The sequence below is a fragment of the Heptranchias perlo genome, chromosome 8 (genome assembly GCF_035084215.1).
Source record: "Heptranchias perlo isolate sHepPer1 chromosome 8, sHepPer1.hap1, whole genome shotgun sequence".
NCBI classification, from domain to species: Eukaryota; Metazoa; Chordata; class Chondrichthyes; order Hexanchiformes; family Hexanchidae; genus Heptranchias; species Heptranchias perlo.
The window spans coordinates 18,882,468-18,902,038 of record NC_090332.1 but is presented as its reverse complement, the minus strand read 5'-3'; the positions used below and the strand labels follow the sequence as shown (position 1 = coordinate 18,902,038).

General features: G+C 38.4%; 1 protein-coding gene across 1 annotated transcript in view; it reads left to right on the top strand.

Moving 5' to 3' along the window:
- LOC137324306 (stonin-1-like) overlaps positions 1-18,546 on the top strand; it is a 97,464-nt gene extending 78,918 nt beyond the window's left edge. The window contains exons 11-13 of the mRNA XM_067988449.1: positions 635-907; positions 9,845-9,934; positions 18,424-18,546. Coding sequence (XP_067844550.1) covers positions 635-907; positions 9,845-9,934; positions 18,424-18,531 — 471 coding nt within the window. The 3' untranslated portion in view covers positions 18,532-18,546. The remainder of the gene's footprint in view (positions 1-634; positions 908-9,844; positions 9,935-18,423) is intronic.
- The last annotated feature ends 1,025 nt before the right edge of the window (positions 18,547-19,571 follow it).

Sequence of the window (19,571 nt, the reverse complement as noted above, 5' to 3'; positions counted from 1 at the left end):
TGTTTGAAATCACAAGCATGAATCCACATCCTACGTAGCATGTTAAGGTACCAGTGAACTACACGGTTTACACTTGAAGAGAAGGTTCAGGGGTGATCATATTGAGGTAGATATGTCAAATGCTTAACATAGTCACAGATTATATAAGAGGGAATAGCCTCAAAAATAAAGGTGGGGTTGCCGGGTCGGGGGTTGGAATTTGATAGAGGGGTGTAGGAGGTACTGTGGAATAGAATATTTTCTAGACTCTGGAATGAACCAGATGGACTGCAGTAGTCTTTAAGGTTTCTGTACATTCCTATATTCCAATTATTTTGCTAGTTTTCCAGAGAGCTTTCTCCCAGGGAGTTTTGTGCTTCTCCTCTCAAATTACCACAAAATGTAGCTTCAGAAAATATTAAAAAATCCATGGAGACAATTTCTCTTTTTCCAAAGAAAATACAAGTTATTGATTTGGCCAACTTAATTTAATAACTTCTGCGGTCTGGTCTGTGTGTTCAAACTCTCGCAATGATATAGACAGGCTACCTTAAACCAGGTTGGTAATCTTGAGGTTACCGTAGTATTTTGTTGCTTTATAGGTTGGGTATTTGTTTTGGTGAATTAAATGTTGAAGTTATTATTTATTATTTAGGTAAATGAGACACTGTTGATGGTTGCAGCAACTCCAGAGGAGCAACAGATCAAGGTTGAATCATCATCCATCCCACAGCTGGATGGGACTATTGACACTTCTTCTGATGAAGAAATTGGTAACATGCGGGAAGTGGAAGAAAATGATATACTTGGAATTATTGATGCTGAAGACCTTAAAGCCCTTGAAGGTTATGATGAAGATGATAGTTCTAGTGCTGACTCTTCCAGTGATGGTCTTGATGAACAACCTAAAGAAGAAATTATAGAAGAAGTAAATGTGTAAAATATTCTGATCTTTTTTTTGGTTCCTATTAAAATGACTAACCACTCATAATATGTAATCCTAATATGCAGTCCTAATACAAGCAAATGTCTGGCTATATCCAGATTTATGTACAAGTGTTACAAATTCAGGTCTGTCATAGATATCTTCTGTGGCACAGTGGCATTGGTTGTTCCCAGAAGCGTTCTGAGTGTCTTGCCTTTGTGGGAGCTGACTCACTGTGTCCCATATCTCCTTGTATTGGTTATAACAATAGTACCCCCTTATGATCTGAACTGGATATTCATGTCTTTCACGTGTATAATCTTTCTGAAGTTGAACTGATAAAACCCTTGGTAAGACGATTCTAACCAATAAGCTGTAACAATAGGTAAGCATACAGAACAGCACTTATGATTTGATTTTTAATTCAAATAGTACAACTTATCTTCATGCAAAGAGCCTGTCACACTAACATACATCATTAGGATGTCTTAATTGGCTTAAACAAGATTACTTCTAACTATCTTGCAGCATTTCTAACCTCTTCACCTCAACAAAAGCTCTCACAGTTTTCCTTTTGACAAATCTGACTGCTCTTGCACTCTACCTGTTTTAGAAAGCCTCTTACTCTCTCTCCCTTCTCTCCCCCCCCCCCCCCCCCCCTTAACAGAGAAGGATCAATTGAATACTGATTTTCCATGGCTTTTTCCAGGTAAATATGCTGGGGCTTATAGACGTGATTGTTGGTTTGCTAGCTGTTGATAACCCTACCATCCCTTCTTTCATGCAGCATCACTGAAAGAATTACCTACTGGGATTGGGGTGCTTCTGAGGAAGTATCCAGTATTAGTGGGGCATTCATATATTTTATTGGTACCATTTGAGTCAGTTATCCCAGCTTCCTTTGGGAATAGGAACTCCCCATGCACTAATCAGCTGACAAAGTGATGTGTATTCACCTCTGTCCACAGAAGCAGGTGATAGTGGATGGGGATAATGCAGTGACCTGCTTGGCATCTCTGAAGATCTTGCTCTTCCAAATACCTCAGATAAGTGAATTCTTATTGGTGGCAGTAATAATGTTGGGGAAAAAATTAAAACAGTTGCCAGAGAGGCTTGAAAGAATCTAGATGCCAGCAAGTAAAAAAATCACACAAAAAAAAGAAAAATAGTTTACGAATGACAAATACATTTACCATAACATTACTGTGTTCTTTCCCTGATCTTATTCATATATTTACTCTAACCTATGAACACTGGACACCCATTCACATGGGCATTATTTAGAAAAAACATTCTATGTGCCAAAATGTCAGGAAATGACGTGCAGGACCTCCCTGCCCTCAAAATAGTAATTAAAGCCTGTTTGAGGTAGGCACATGTTAAGTCAGCATTCCCTGCTCACAGGAAATTGCACATGATGCAAAGTGAGTGAAGAATTCGCATAACAGATGCATCTACTTTTTCTATTGTGTATGCCCGATTTTATATTTGGAAATCAGTCAGATCCAATTGGAAAATCTAGGCTAGAATCTCAAAGGGACGTGATAAGTTTCCTTCCGTACGCATTCTCAGTTACCTTGGTGGTTGTCTATTGTGCCTTTTGAAAATTATACTTTTCAACCTGGATACATTGCTGAGCTCAATGACTACCGCCTATCTTGTGATAACGTAACTGACATGTAGTGTGTACAAGTATTGTATCATGAAGACTTTTTAAAAAAAAAAAATAATTCCAGGCTATATTATTTGCAGCCATTCATGTACCCTATTGTCTTCTGGTTCTTGTGAGTCATGTCCTAGCTTCACTAGATGATGGCGAGGTCCCATCTGGTGTAGTGTATCCTTGATATGTGCTTTTGTTTTAAGAAAAAATGATTACCTGATTGTAATACTTCTACCTTTTTAAAAGAAAAGAAATTGATTAAGTTAATTCGGCTTCTGAAATTAAATAATGTAAACCAGGAAACATTTAGATGGGCCTCATACTTGTGGATTCCATATCTGTCCTTCTGCTGCAAAAATGTAATTATAATGCATATTTTGCATGACTCAGTAGCAAAGATGGCCAAGGATAAAATTAAGTCCATGGAAATTTTTTTATCAAGCATACTCTAGCAAACATCGAACTCTTGTGATAATTATCTAATTTATCACAGGACGATTTTTAGTCTGTTTTATACTAACACTTGTTTAGGTTGGATTCTCACAGATTGGCTTCAGTGAATCAGTTTGGACACAAAAATCTGCCTCCAGGATAAGGAAAATATATTTAGTCAGGAGCTGGCTCGTGGTCACCATTCTCCCAGAATCTGATGTAAACAAGCTTCAGTATGAAAGTGGCTTTTACACACAAAACGGGGAACACGCAAAACAAAAAACCCATATAACATTTTGTTGATCGGTATATTAGTACAAAATATCTCTCTCTCTCTTCCTCGCCCCAGTTTTCTATGCTAGTTTTATCCCCTCTCCCTCTGCCTTGAAGGCATTGACTCTTTACTAGAGTACAGTTCCATGGGTGCTCGCCCAAGTTGTTACCATTCATGTTTAAGTCTTGACAGTGAGTGTCAATGGGCTATTTGACTGTGGAAGGATACCACAGATGTCCCAGTCCTGTCGTTTGCTGATGTCTACTTATGCACGCGTACAGCAGGGTTACTGAATATGCATCAGGAGTGGGAACTTTTATCCCTCCAAACCATTGGAGCAGAGGTCAATTGTAGCACCTCTATTGCTCTCTGAGCAACTGGTACAGACTGATAATTGAATCTGGGAACTTTTTTTGATCTGTGTGGTTTAACTTGATGAGCCATCATTAGAAGCTAGCAAAAGAATTTAGTTAAGAGACTTTTGTTTCCCTCTTGCACTCTAATCTATAAAATGATTAGGTTCCAGAGCCATCTGAAGATGATAAAATGTAATAAGAAGTCACATTAGTTGTTGCAGAATGAAATTACCCATATATCAGTCCTTAGAAGGAAGGACAAGATGTACCAGGTTTTCGGTATCCTAAAGCTTAATATCAAACCATACCTGCTGAGTTAAAATTGACTGAAAACTGAAAAACCACTATGTCTGTGTAGTTGGAGGTACATTTGTTTGGTATATCTTAACAGATGACCGTCCTACTTTCTCTCTCAGCCCATTTCTGTTTGCAAATCTCAACTTCCACTGTGCTGCTTGCAGAAATCATTATTACATTGGCAGTTCTTTACGGATCTGAGGTTTTTTTTAAGCTGCATGTATGCCCAGGAAGTAATCTGTGTTCCACCCATCAGCTAAGAAAGTGTTTCATATTTAATAACCATGGATGATCATAGTGGCAAAACAAATCACATGATTGTATTAAACTTGTTTTTATCACTTATAATGGAAATGTTTATATAGTACAGATATGTGTAAGCAAGATTTTGTGTAGCTTGTTTTTTTTTCATTTGAAGATACTAAACGCTGCCTCAGGTATCTCCATTTTTCCTCCCATGTGATTATTTGTAGTGTTCAATGCCCAGTCTAGACTTGCAATTTTAGTACATTTCATTTTACCTTGTACATCTAGACACATTGACACTCAAATATGCAGGTTCTGTGGTCTCTTTTTTTTCCCTATGATTTGGACTTCATTGTGTAAACCTCACAAAATATGTAAGTACTTACACTTTTATCATCAATCCCAAAATGTTTTGTAAAAAAGTTAAAGAAAATTTTGGTATGCATATCTCTTTGGACATTGTAGCCTTCTTTTGTTCTAGTGCAGACACTGATCATATTTTGTGCAAGTTACGAGGATAAATTGGGGTTTATGCTGGCATAGAAACATTAACTGTATTGTCAACTTCTAAGGTACATTTGAAGGTGACGCAAGCAGAATTTACAGGTGTGATGGATACTATTTCAGTGTCCCAAATAAATTTAAGAGGGTTAGTTAGATCTCTTCATTTAAATTGGTTAGTTGTTTTTGTGCAGTCGATTCTACAGTATAAGAACTTAAGAAATAGGAGCAGGAGTAGGCCATACGACCCTTCGAGCCTGCTCCGCCATTCAATAAGATCATGGCTGATCTTCTACATCAACTCCACTTTCCCGCCCTATCCCCATATCCCTTGATTCCCTTAGTGTCCAAAAATCTATCGATCTCAGTCTTGAATATACTCAAAGACTGAGCATCCACAGCTCTCTGGTGTAGAGAATTCCAAAGATTTACAACCCCGAGTGAAGAAATTTCTCCTTATCTCAGTCTTAAGTGGCTGACCTCTTATCCTGCGACTATGCCCCCTAGTTCTAGACTCTCCAGCGTCTGCCCTGTCAAGCCCTCTAAGAATTTTATGCTTTTCAATGAGATCACCCCTCATTCTTCTAAATGCCAGAGAATATAGGCCCATTCTATTCAATCTCTCCTCATGGGACAATCCTCTCATCCCAGGAATCAATCAAGTGAACCATCGTTGCACCCCCTCTAAGGCAAGTATATCCTTCGTTTAGGTAAGGAGACCAGAACTGTACACAGTACTCCAGGTGTGGTCTCAACAAAGCCCTATATAATTGCAGCAAGACTTCCTTACTCTTATACACCAACCCCCTTGCAATAAGGGCTAACACACCATTTGCTTTCCTAATTGCTTGCTGTACCTGCATGTTAACTTCCTGTGATTTGTGTACAAGGACACCCAAATCCCTCTGCTACCAACATTTGTTTCAAAGGTATAGGCAGACCTTTGAAGCTTAATGTGTGAATTTATGAATCCAGTCCTTTGATGTGCAATAATGACTAGGTTGTTAGCTGATGGTTAATGCTATATATATCTTGTAACACAGAAATGCTAATTCAGAAAAATTGATTTGTTCATGCAGGCAGGAAATTAAAAAGCATTCTTGGCCCCAAATGTCAATTTTCACTTTGTAAGTATTGATTTTTGGCAATCATCCAGGCCATCTTGACCTTATCGAGAGTCTTGGCTGTTCAGAGGTTTTGATTCCCCTATGACTGTTTTAACTACATAATGCTTATAATTTTATAAGGTTTTCCAGTTGTTTTATAAATAAATGTTTCATACTTACCACCCCTTCCCAGCTTAGCATTTAATATTGTGAACCTGTCTGCTAAATGGGTTCCACTGGTTTTAAAGTAATGGACGATATAATATGAATCACTATGCGCAGCTCACACAGATGATGTGCTTTGAAGAATTAAAAATTAGCTGGAGGTTTGGAAAAACACGCAGGGGGAGTTCTGCAGGTGCTGGCCTCTTAAAAACCCCAGAGATCTAATTTTGTTGATTGTAGGAAATAATGATCAGCTGCCATTTTGTGGCAATGATTCAGAATATGTGGTGTGATTTCTTTGCACGTTTCTTTCTGGAATACATTAAACACATCTTGTTACGCAATTAGTTTTTAACCCTCCTAATTTACTAACCTGTTTTTGGCAATGTAAAAATAACTTTTACTTAGGATAATAATAACCATGCGAAAAGGTAATCTGTTTTTGAAATGTTTTTACATTTTAAGCCTAGAACTGATGAACCTATCAATTAATTTAAACTACAGAATAGCCATAATGCTTTGTTGCCTGGCAAAGAATGGCTCTGGACACTTGGCTTTACATTTGATGCATTTTTTTTATTGAGAAACCAATGTGAGGTGCCAAAACTCATAGTGCAGGATGTCAGATAGGTCGCAAAGATTAAGAGAACAAGGTAAATCAGAAGTACTGATAGTGATGTCAAGCTCACGTTTTAAGAGCCTGAAGATTCTAGAGGGAAGTAAGGATGGTGGTGGGGGAGAGGAAGGATTGAAATAGATAAAGATTTCTACGTCTAGGACCTTGAAAAATAGTGAGTTAAAGTAGAAGACCTATAATGAGTCTTGATTTCAACAAAGTAAGGATGTAGGGATGAAAAAGTATTTTTGCAGTTTAGAAGGAAAAAGGGAGGAGAATCAGAAGAATCTTTCCCATAAATTATTTTATTTTTTTATAACATTGCTCATATAATTTTCCTTTTACACACTATGCAAAGGCATATTCCGTACACTATTGCATCAGTTGCTTGTCAGCATTTGGGCAATTCTGCTCTTCTTACACGAGCAAAGCTCCCCAGTGAATTTTTTGCTCTGTTGTGTGTTTTGTTTTTTTGTTTTTTCTAAAGGTTTGCTGCATATTGTCGTTTTCATGAGATGCAAGTCTTCAGGATTGAAGCACTGTTTCACGTGCCTTCATGGGACCTCTTACAGTCAAAACAAAATGTGACCTCTTGTCAAGATTTGCTTGGAATTCTCAGCCAACAATAGCAGAGGCTGTTTTCATCTGTCACTGGAGTTAACTGCACACTAAACCACCATTCCAGTGTGTCATAAGTAAATGTAAGGTCTACTTCCATACAAAGATAACGAAGTTGGTTAGGATTGACCTTTTCAGCAACATCCACAGAGCAAATTCAGTGGTGCCTACCACTGAACATGTATCCCCATTTGTCTTGATTTAGCTTTTGAAAGTCTGTCTGTAAGTGTTTTAACATACTGAGTTTCTCCAGCTAACAAACCATAATAACATGAATCTTTGGCAACATCCAATGGATGAACAGTTTTTCTTTCACACACTGATCTTTGTTGGAGCTGTTCTTAAGTAGTCAAATTGACCCCATTAGCAATGGAAGCAAGAGGTTCCTGCCTGTGACAGCAGTTAGCAGGAATTTGTGAATACCACAGTATCTCCCTTGTTGCTCTTGGGCCTGTGGCCGAGGCTGGGTTTTACACTCTTGCTGTGTTATACCTTGCTCGCTCTCTGTCTCCCTGGGCCTAGTATTGTGTCTATCCACAAACCTCTCTTGTAACTGCTTTGTCTTTCTTGCTCTCCATGTATAACCAAACAAATGTTTAAAAATCAACAGCACATGTTCTAATACTGCATTACAATTGGAGGTTTAGTTATGATACAGGAATGGCAATTGATTCCTGGAAATACTCAGAGGCAAGTTGGCCATCTACACTTGGTCGGCATTTCTGACAAAGGGAAGGAGGCTGACAACATAAATACTGTTTAATGCTATGGGATAAAGTCTTAACATGTATGGAATTTTAGATTTAGGATTATCTGTGCAGGTTGTTGTCATTACTATATTAAACTTGCTGAATAGTTTTACCTTACTTAACTTTAGTTGCGTTGAGTCAGATCTCTATCAGAGAAACATGAAACAGTCAGTTGTCAAATGATTATTGGCTGCCAAGGTTGCTGGAAAGCAGTATTAACATATAGAATGGATACACAATTATTATTTGCCAATGAGAAAGTGGCCGCATGATCGTGTGAGTTTAGTTGCCCAACAAGATAAAGGGATAGCTTGGTTTGGTCTATTACTATTGGCTAAATAAGCTGGCTCAAAAGTGACACCGGTTTTCTCTACAGTCAGTGATTCTATCCATGAGTATAGAGGGAACATTATTATTCCAGTTCCTTATGTGGCATTCCTTACAGTGGAAACAGGACCTGGTCTCTGAACCTTAAAGAGCTTTTCTTGAAGAGAAAGAGACTCATTTAAACCTTAAGATTGTTATGCTTTTAATGGTCTTCTGGACCAGAGCTTGAATACCCTGATACCAATAGGCTATTCTCCACGATGTGAGCCTCTGTTAATGATCTATCATTGACCTTTAAAGGATTTGCCCTCCCAGCTTCCTTACGAATTGCTACGGGGCTTACTGATATCTAACTTTACAACTTAAATGAAAAATACCAAAACAATGAAATTCTGCCAATACAGCAGCCATTTTATAAAATCCTAAGCTTTTATTATAATCAGTGTTGCTCTGAACTTGCCTCTTTTTTGTTTCTTTTAAACTGTCGATAATTTATTCTACATATTTTTCCTCCTTCCTGCATCCTCAAAATGTTGAAATCAAGACTTATCAAACTGTCTCCTACTCTAATTCATTCTTTCTCAGGACTTGAAAATTATGGAACTCTATACCTCCCTCAAACTTTCCTTTCTCCTACAACCTTCAGGCTTTTAAAACCAAAGCTTGGCATTAGCTGATCACTTCTTATTTTTTTTCACCCTTACTTGTTTTCTGCCCCATGGCCTTGATTTTTCTCAATTTTTGAAAAAAGAGCTTGTAGTAAAGTTGTTGGCCATTAATCTTTGTTAAAGGCCAATGGAATTCGAATACTCCCACCACCAGTAATTTACTTAAAATTTATTCTGGATATAGAATTTCCTGATTACGTATTTTTCTTATAAAGCTTATTAGTTGTGTAAAAATCATTGGGCGATAGCAGCTCTCGCAAAAACTGAAGAGGCAAAAGTAACAAGGGAGGGGTGTTGTTGATAATACCTGTAATGGAACATTGGACCCGTGACTAAGAAGCCAGAGTTTGAATATCAGATTGACTGACTAGTATTTGTTCTTGAAACTTCCCATTTTGGTGAAGCACACCAATTTTTGGGTAGATCATCTGGAGAGAATTTCTTTTTTCACAGCTAAAGAAAACTATCTGGTGGTTGGATTGTAGAAAGGTTTGCAGTGATGTTCTTGGGCTAGACTACTACAGATGTAGGATTGTGTGAATAGTAGAGGGGAACAAAAGCTTTAATTGATTTTTGATATTTTATAAATTGTTTTGATATCCTGACATAGGAAGCATTGTATCACCTAAGCTCTTCCTGTTTTACCTTGTCCTTCCTTTCTTCCCTACATTACAACGGTGACTACACTTCACAAGTACTTCATTGGTTGTAAAGCATTTTGGGACGTCCTGAGGTTGTGAAAGGAGTTATATTAATGCAACTCCTTTCCTTTTTACTTTTTTCAACCTTGATTGTAATCTATGGGCCTTGGTCCTCCACTTAAGTTTTTCAATTTTAAACAAAGCTTGTAGAAATGTTATTGGTCATTAATCTTTGGTAATTAATGGAGGATAAATTAATTTGCATACAATGTATTTTACAGGATCCTTTGAATTCAGGAGATGATGTAAGTGAACAGGAGGTGCCTGATCTGTTTGATACGGAAAATGTAATTGTTTGCCAGTATGACAAGGTAAGTGCATTTGTGTTATTAAGTTCCAATATGTATTTATTTTTATTTCAAAGCCAGTGTTTTTTTAAAAAAGTAACTGTCTATGACCCAATGGTTCAAAGACAAAGGTACAGCTTCGCAAAGCAAATGGATCACATGGTTTATTGCCCAGATTTGTCAAATTCCCAATTCTAATATTTCGGCTAAGAGAAGGTGGAAAAAGAAACGAGGCATCTACCCACATGGCAAGAGATAAAATTGGAAGGAAATATATATCTGGCTGGCCTTACTACTTGTCAGAACAGATGGGAGGAACCTTGTAAGCAGAGTGCATAACTGGCTGTCCACTTGACCCCAAAAGATGTATGGCTCAAGAGGGAAAGAGATAGTAAAATGGGGATATTTGAAGATGAAGTAGCATCAGAAAAAGGTAACATGGAATTCTATATAATTGAAACTCATCTTTTCCATTACAGTAACATACAGTTTATAACTAGATTAATGGTCTATTTGTGATGTTTCTTTTACACCCATTTAATAGCTCTGACATCTGTCTTGCTTGATTGAATTTAAGAACCATAACACTGAAAAATGATTACAGCTCTTGTAGTAAACAACTGAATTTCAAGAATGTCGAAAAGATTGCAAGTTCAGAGTCTTGTGTGTGCAATTAGTGCTCTTTGTGTGAGTGTGATTTTTTTAATGTATATATAAAGGCTTGAAGCTCTAGGTTTCAAAATGAACAAGTCCCACTTGGCTTTTGCTTTTTGCCCTCAATTTTGGGATAACTTTGATACATTCCCCAAAGGCAATTGAAGATTCTTTACCTCCTCCTGCCAAAAGAGGTCTTCCACACCATGTACTACTGTAATAACATAACTTATTTAGCCCTGTTAATGTAGCAAACCAAGGTGTTTCACAGTTGGGAGTCGGACCCAAGCAGGAGAGAAATTAGGGGATGTGGCCAAAGGTGTGGTTGAAAAGATAGATCTTTAGGGGGCTTTTGAAAGTGCAGAAGGATGAAGCCAGGAAGAGGGTTTTAGGCAGTTCATAAGTGGAATATGCAATTTGTGTTTGAGTGGACTGATTTTAAGCTGGTTTCTCTGAAAATAGATAATGTCTTGAAATTGCTGCCAAGTGCAAATCTGTTGAGTTCACAAGCTTTGGCAAATGTGACTAATAGCAAAGAAAGGAATGGAATTCACTCCCACTATTTAGCATACATCCTAGCAATCCAAAACTAGTGGCCTGAAGGTGAATGGATAGTCTAATGGGAGCGCACCAACAGTCTCTAGCTATGTCTCTCATTATCCTCTTGATGGAAAAATTAGAGATTGCCTGCACTACTTTGTAATTAATAAGGTCTTGTTCTCATAAATTGCAACTTTCAAACTGGAGTTTCTGTGATTTTTATTGTTAGATCATTAATTACATTGATAAATGGAAATTATCTAATTTTTCATTGAGAAGAATTTTTGGTGGTTGCTGTAATATAACTCAATGGGCATATCAGCAGATTAGAACTTAAAGCAGCATTGCTGGCATTAGAACGTTACTTACAAATTCGCTTCTATTATGGATGTGTAAATAGTTGCATAAATGAATAAAGGGGCTATATGATCTAGAATTTTCTGTCTGGATACTTTGAGGATAAGGCACTGATTCAAAAAGTCACGGTCATTTTGACTTTCCAACATCTGGTTGACATGGAAAGTAGTGGTAGATATTTTCAGCAAGAATTAGCACTGCACAAGGAGATGGTATGCATGATCTGCAACAGATAGAAGAAACAGCCTATCAACATACTTATGCAATGTGTGACAGTACATTTGCACCAGTTCTGCTTCAAGACCAGAGATTGCAGTACACTAGCACTTAATAGGCTATTACTGTCCTGAAAGGGTAGCCCCTTTACATAATTCTATCAACTAGATAATTGTGAAAATCAGTTGGAAGAGGGCTGTAATGTTCTTGTTCTGTATTAGCTCAGAAAATTGGTTTTTGTAACTTTAGATCTCCCTACTATATTGGGCAGATATTTCCTCAGAGAAAATGGAAGAATTCAGCTCTCAGGATCTCCTGTCGTATAATAGGTGCTTCATAGGCTATTCATCAGAAGTGGAAGGCAAGTGAGCTCCTTTTAAGAGTGAACCAAATGAAGAGGGGAGAACGAGTAAAAGGTTCAAGAGATATATATTACCTACTGTAATAAAAAACAATGAATGGATTCACAGTCTTTGAACAGATTTTTCAAAAAGCTGGAAAGAGGTGAAAAAGAACTGGATGATGTACAAAGATTATCTCAGCCAATGAAAAGGCTGAGAGTGAACAAAAATAGCTCAAAATTGCAAAGGAGTTATGAAAGATAGATGGGAGAAACAGACTGGAAAATGGGATAAACAGCTGAGGCCTGAAATTTCTACGGCCAGTGGTCAGACCAGAGGGCTACAGATTGCAAAGAAGAAACTTGAGATGCTGTTTCTGAAGATTATGTCCAGCTTGGTTGGAGCAGTGCATGAGGTCAAAGAATGGCAGGGAGAGCCACCTGGAAATCAGGATTGTGGTTGTGGACAGAATGGAGATGATTGGGAAAACAGTCACCCAATCTACATTTGGCCTACCCAACATAAAGACGATCACACTGTGAACACTGCATACAGTTTACTAGATTGGAGGAAGTATTTGTAAACTGTTGTTTCACATAGGAGTGATTGGAGCTTAGAATTAAGCTGTGGAAACAGGAAAATGGGCAGGTGCTACATGAAGAAAAGTACCAGATAAAAGATAGCTAGAAATGGGGATGATGAAAGTGTGCAAAGGATAAAGAAGACAGAAAGAACTTGCATTTATTAGTGTATTTCACATCTTCAGGACACCTTATAATGCTTCATAGGTAAAGAATTACTTTTGATGTCACTGTTGTTATGTAGGCAAACATGGCCACTAATTTGTGCACAGCAAGGTCCCACAAACAGCAAAAACGATAAATGGCCAAATAATCGATATTGGTGATGGCTGAGGCAGGAATGTTGGCCAGAATACCAGGAGTACACTCTGCTCTTTCGATAATACCATGGGATCTGTTAGCCCTCCCATTGAACTGACAGGGCCATAGTTTAACGTCACATTCAAAAGGCACCATCTCCAACAGTGCAATGCTCCCTCAGTACTGCAGTGAAGTGTTAGCCTAGATTATGTGCTCAAGTCTTTGGAGTGGTGCTTTAATCCGCAACCTTTTGACGGAGACAGGAATACTATCGCTGAGCCAAACTGATAGTGAATATGGGTATCATAGAAGGAACGGTAGCTCTGAAAAGCAGTGTGTGCAGAGGAGGGGAAGATGTACTTGGTGGTGACATCACTCTGTAATGACAAAAAAAAATCTGGTGTATGCAGAAACTAGTAAGTAGAAAATGAGAATGCGGTACTCTGTTGTGAGACACGGGAAATGGGTGAGAGTGGAGACCTGGGAAAGGGGACACACGTGGTCAAGAATCCCATTAACAAGGGTAACGTTAGCTGAGGAAAATAGACTTTTCAGAAGGTCTGATGTGGAAAATGGAGTAATCAGATAACACAGAAACTGAGAATCTGAAAGAAAGGGATGAAGCCTTTGGATGAAGGGATTGAAAAGAAGTGTAATCAAATAGTTATGGGGAGGTGAGCAGATATTTTTTTTAGACAGCAAGTTGTTATGATCTGGAATGCACTGCCTGAAAAGGTGGTGGAAGCAGATTCAATAGTAAATTTCAAAAGGGAATTGGATATATACTTGAAAAGGAAAAATTTGCAGAGCTATGGGGAAAGAGCAGGGGAGTGGGACTAATTGGATAGCTGTTTCAAAGAGCCAGCACAGGTGCAATGGGCTGAATGGCCTCCTTCTGTGCTGTATGATTCCATGACCACTTAGGTTATGTTCCTATCCATTCCCTTCCTGTCTGCCACGTGTATATTCTTTGAACCCCTCTCCCCATCAACATTGGCTCAGTCTACATTGCATCTGTCCCATTCCTCTGTTTTCTATTCTTGTCATCCATCATTTTAACAACATTTTTTTTTTCTTCCTTTAGGCTAGCAAGACCCAGATGTCAGTCAATATTTTATTCTTGATTCCTGTTTCTTTACTATATTTTGAGCCCTTCTAACCTCATTCCTGTCTGGATTCCTATTTGCTGGATTTTACATACCCTCTGAACATCTCCTTTATCCTTCTGAATGATCGGCCCCCAGCAAGCTCCTTCACTTCAATATCCGATAACCCCCTCCTCATCGAATCACAAGCTTGACATGATGTCGAGTTCTTCAGCTACCTTCACCTGTTGTACTTTTTTTATTCCCAGAAAGTGCTGTTTCATGATTCTAACTTCCTCTTCTCGCTTCAGGCGTTCTTATCCTCCAGAATTCCCCACTCGGAACTCTTGCCCTTCTTCAATCTCTTTGTTGAGATCTCTCTCTTTCATATGGGTCATCTGAGTTTCTCTGTTCCCTTTAATCATTTAAAATTTGGATAATGTTTCTTCCCCTTCTTGCAAAGACTCTTTTTTTTGTTTTCTGTCTGTTGTATCTGCTTTGATGCCTCCACTTGTTGAACTACAGCTCTCAAATTCCTCCAAACTTCAGCTGAGATTTTTCCCTTCCCTTCCCCCATTTTCCATGCCTTCACATTCACCCACTCTTCCTCCTTGCACACTAATGACAGAGGTCCTCTTGTCCTCAGTTCATCCGATTAGTCTCTGTATTCATTAGATGATTGTCCACCATATACAATGTAATCTCATCACCAAACATTTATTGCCTTCTCTTTGATTTCCAGAGAGACAGTTCTTTTGTTCATTCTTCCTTTGCTCATTCTTCCATCACCTATACTTCTGGCAACCTTTTCTTGGTACTTTCTCATGTAATCATAGCAGATGCAATACCTGTCCATTTCCCTCTCTCCCGCCAATATAAAGGGCTACAAATGTTCCTGTCACATCAGACAGTAATTTATAGGTACTTCCTCCAATTTGGTATACTGTACTTGTTCACAATGCTGCCTTTTCTGCATTGGAGAGACCAACTTCAGATCGGGCGACTGCTTTGCTAAAAACCTCCGTTTTGTTCTAAGCATGATCCTGATTTCCCCGTGGATTGCCACTTCAACTTTTGACCTTTTACACTGTCTGTCAGACCAAGCTCAACACACAAATTAGGAACAGTGTCTCAGCTTCTTGGATTCTGAAGCCCTGTGGTCCAAGCATTGAATGTCTGCTACGTTTTCCTGTCTGTTTCTCCAATCCATCTTCAACTTAATTTTCTTCTATTTTAGAGTTGATTTTATTCCCCTTTTATCTGTCTAATGCTCTTTCATTGTCTCTTGAGGATTATCTATTATCTTTATAACCTCTTTCCAGTTTTTTGAATAAAAATGTTCAGAGGTTATTAACTTCATTAACTGCTTCTTTGTGATGGTAGGTAGCATCTGTGACTTGGATTCACCTATTTTCTCCCTTCATTTTGTTCAGCCCTATAAAAGGGTTTATTAATCTTTGTTTCTATTTCTAATGAAAGGTTTAGGCCCAAAGTATTAGCCTATCTTTTTTCTTCTTTCTGTAAATCTGATCTAGCTTGCAGCCAGCTTTGCTTTTCTATGTTTTCACATTCTTCTTTCATTTTGTGTCTCTCACCCAAATAGCAGCAAATTTGGACCTCTGCACAATATCCTTCTAAAATATCCATTTTAGGGCTGGCAAGAAGCCAGTCTGAGGAGATTCTATTAATTGTATTTTGTAATCCTTTCAACAGTTTGAGTTCTCTTGACCATATATCCTCTGAGTACTTACAGCTGTGTCACTTTATCTTAATATCTCAAAATAAAGATAAACTAGGGCACTTCTTCAACCTCATCAAATTCTCTATAATAATCAGATCTAAGAGTAATACTTTGAAACTATCTGGTGCACAACCATAAAGATGAAATCTGGCAGAGTATTTGGCACAGATTTCCAGTGTCTATTTACTGCAAACTTATAGAAATTTATTTTAAATTTCATTTTTACTGCACATCTGTAAATGAATGCCAACTAAACAAAATCATTACCCACTATTCCTTTTACCTGACATAGCCTAGTGGCTGCAATATTTCCTGCTCCAGAATGTATTGACTTTGTAATTTTTTTTTGAGAGTCAGCAATTCTGCCCCTTTTAACAAAAGCACTGCCAAAATGGAAGTTATTTATAGTTACAGCAAAATAAATCTGCTTGTTCAAATAGAAATCCTCCAATACTCGCAGTAGAAAGTTTTAGATGCAATCAGAAATTACTATTAGATGTGTACACATGTGGTATGCATTTTTGATCTTTTTCTATGCCACAACATTGGTTTCTTATCTCCTATTGGAGAGCTTTTAATACAGTCGGGTGTGTTGACCATCTTCTTGGTCAGTGTGACTTTGCTTTGTGCCTCTTCAGTTTTTTCCCTCTCGAGCCACACACAAACTATTTCATTCTTTTCCAACTGGTTCCCAATGGCAACATTGTGCTGTTGTTTTTATTCGGAGAAAAAATACTTTTGAGGGTGGGGAGGAGGAGAGGAAATAACTATTCTATAGTACGTGTCTAATGATCAATAAGAACACCTATTTTTTTTTAATTGTTATTTTTGTCACCTGAAGAGATTATTGCCTGCAATTCCTGTTAGTCTTTTCACCACCTTCAGCATATTCTCCCACTGTTATGTTTCTCAGCTAAGGTCATCCATAGAAAGAACTTGCATTTATATTGCGCCATATCACGGGGAATTTTAACTCGCCACGATCGGGAGCAGTTAAAATGGAGCAGCTCCATTTCCCGCTTCTTGTTGCCGATTCCCCATTTAACGCTGCTGGTTTTGGCAGCAGATGAGGCTCTCACGGTCTCTAGCAGGAACCTCGCTAATAGGAGCAATTCGGGGTCCCATGTCGCCATTTTAACCTGCTCCTGAGCAGGGCATCAGCCCCGACAGGTAAAGCTGTCGGGAAACAGCAAGGATCTCTAAGGTAAGTCTTTTTTAAAAAAAACTTTCCTTAGTGGGGCCAGGAGCAGTAGAAGTGCTGCTCCGGGCCCCGCAAGAAAAGTCCGGGCCTCTGCTACCCCGAGCTCCCCCCTCCCGAGCTGCAAGACCCTTGCAACACCTCCTGTCATGGACTTCGTGCCAACAGGCAGGCTCCAGGATACCCGATCTCAGTGTCTTCTCCCAGCTGACCAGCTGCCACTTTTCTGCCCGAAACGGGCAAGCAGCTGACTGGCAGCATTCAAATGAGACCCAGCAGTTAAAATCTTCAGGGCCTCCGGTGAAGACACCCATGTGGGATTGTTGTCCACTCCTGAAAGGGCTGAAAGAAGCTGGGGAGGGGATGGGTGCAGAGGGAGACAGTGAGCTGAGAGGGAGAGAAGGAAGGAACAGCTAAAGAGGTGGAGAGGAAAGAGCTCTCTATTGTATTAAAAGCTTCTGCAGAAATTTGAATCCGCTACTGTTTGAAGGTAAAACTGCCTCTCTTTTTGGCTGGAAAGGGAGTGAATGTAGGCTCGTTATATAATGTACAGCTAGCAGAGTGCTTTCCACTGTTCTCGCAGTTGCCTGTATTCTTTGTATCCTCTCAACCAGTTAAAATGAATGGAGAACACACCATAATTAGCTTGTTTTTTAATGTACTTAAACATTGGATTGGATATAAACATTAATTTATAATGAATCCCACCACTGTGTTAGCTTGGTAGCCCTTGTCTGAGTCAAGAGGTTCTGATTTCAAGCTCCACTCCAGAACTTGAGTGTATTATCTATGCTGGCACTTCAGTGCTGCATTGTCATAGATGCTGGGTCGTTGATTAGATGTTAAACCAAGGCCTCATCTGCCTCTTCAGGTGGATGTAAAAGATCCCATGGCACTTTTTTGAAGAAGAGTTCTCCTGGTATTTGGCCAATATTCATCCCTCAATGACCACCACCAAAATAGATTAACTGGTCATTTATCATGTTTGATGTTTGCAGGACATTGCTGTACACAAATTGGCTGCCACATTTGCCAACAAAACAACAATGATGAAATTCATTGACTGTGATACACTTTGGAACATCCTGATGGGTGTTAAAAATGATACATAAAATGCAAGTCTGTTCTTTTTTCCTCACTTTCATTGCAATAAAGGTTGTTTCAGTTATCAGTCCTTTGTCAGAACACTGGGTTTTGCCAAAAGGTCTATTCCCAAGATGTTAACCTGTCTTTTTCTTTTCAGATTTTTGATGGAGCTGCTGTGTATTTCCAGATTATTTTGGTTTATTTTCAGGCACTTCCTTTTATCGATTCTTTGCATTATTCCTACTATAAGATATCCTTGGTACTCCAATGGTGGCCGCATGAATCCGGCATTGTTACTTTGTTTACTGTTTTTTGAAAGACAATTTTATGGGAATGATTATTGGCACCATTGATGACCACCATATACAGTGTTTGACTGACTGCATGATAGTGAGTGCTTTCTTTTTGCATTAGATTCACAGGAGTAAAAACAAGTGGAAATTCTATCTTAAGGATGGAATAATGACCTTCAATGGGAGGGATTATGTGTTCTCCAAAGCTGTCGGGGATGCAGAATGGTAAAAGTGAAAACGCTGAATTAAACAAAGTGACATCCATTATGGGAGAACCTTTGGAAATGATTTGTATAGATTGGTGGCTTCCCACTTCCCACCCCCATCATTTAATTTGTGAAAAATGTTGGTACTGGTTATCCTTTGTTTTCGTTGATATTTCAAATTCTTATGGTAAAATTGATCAGGACCTGTTGTGATGAAAGTTCTTTCAAAACAGAAGTTACTTAACTGGCTAATAATAATGATACTTAAAAAAAAAAACACACATTCTTGGGTGTTGAGTAAAGAGACTAATTATATTGTACAATATAATTTGTGTTGCAGGAAAATGTATTTAAATATTGGAAAATAAAATTATATTATGCAAAATGACAGTGTCTTGTGAGGAAATAAAATGAAAAGGAGTGCAAGATACAAGTACAAGGTGAGCCTTTTGAAGAGATATTGCCCACCAAGTAAAGGGTTGGTCCAAATTGGGGGGAAAACTCTTGAGTAACTAGTTCATTGCCCATTTTGACCAAATAAACAGCATTTAATGTAATTTTAAATACTGAATATACCCAGTTAATGGGTATTCTAATGAAGGAGAGCACTTGCTTAAAGGGAACATTTGTATGGGGATCTGTTCCCCACATATTTGGCATGTTTGCCTAATGGAGATTAAGAGCAAGGTTTTACTAACTATTAGGGTATTTCCATTAGGACAAGTTGACTGTCCTCTGTACAACCACCACTCAGACAATAATTTTCTTTTTGCCATAGATCTTAAACTGATCAATTTTTCCATATGGAACACTGTTTTAGCAGGAATTCTACAACAGATCAAGTAGGTTTCTAAACTAAACGTATATAGAATGTTTATTGAAACCTTTAGGTTTAATGCTGTTTTCAAGATATTTCACTTAGAGTTCCTAGGAAATTATTTCATTAATCTTTTGAGGGTCTGTATATGTTTTATTTTTCTAAGTATGTAAACTCTTTTTCAAATGAGCTATTTTCTCATATTCCCCCCCACCCCATCTTCTGGCCTTTCTGGGCCATGCAGCC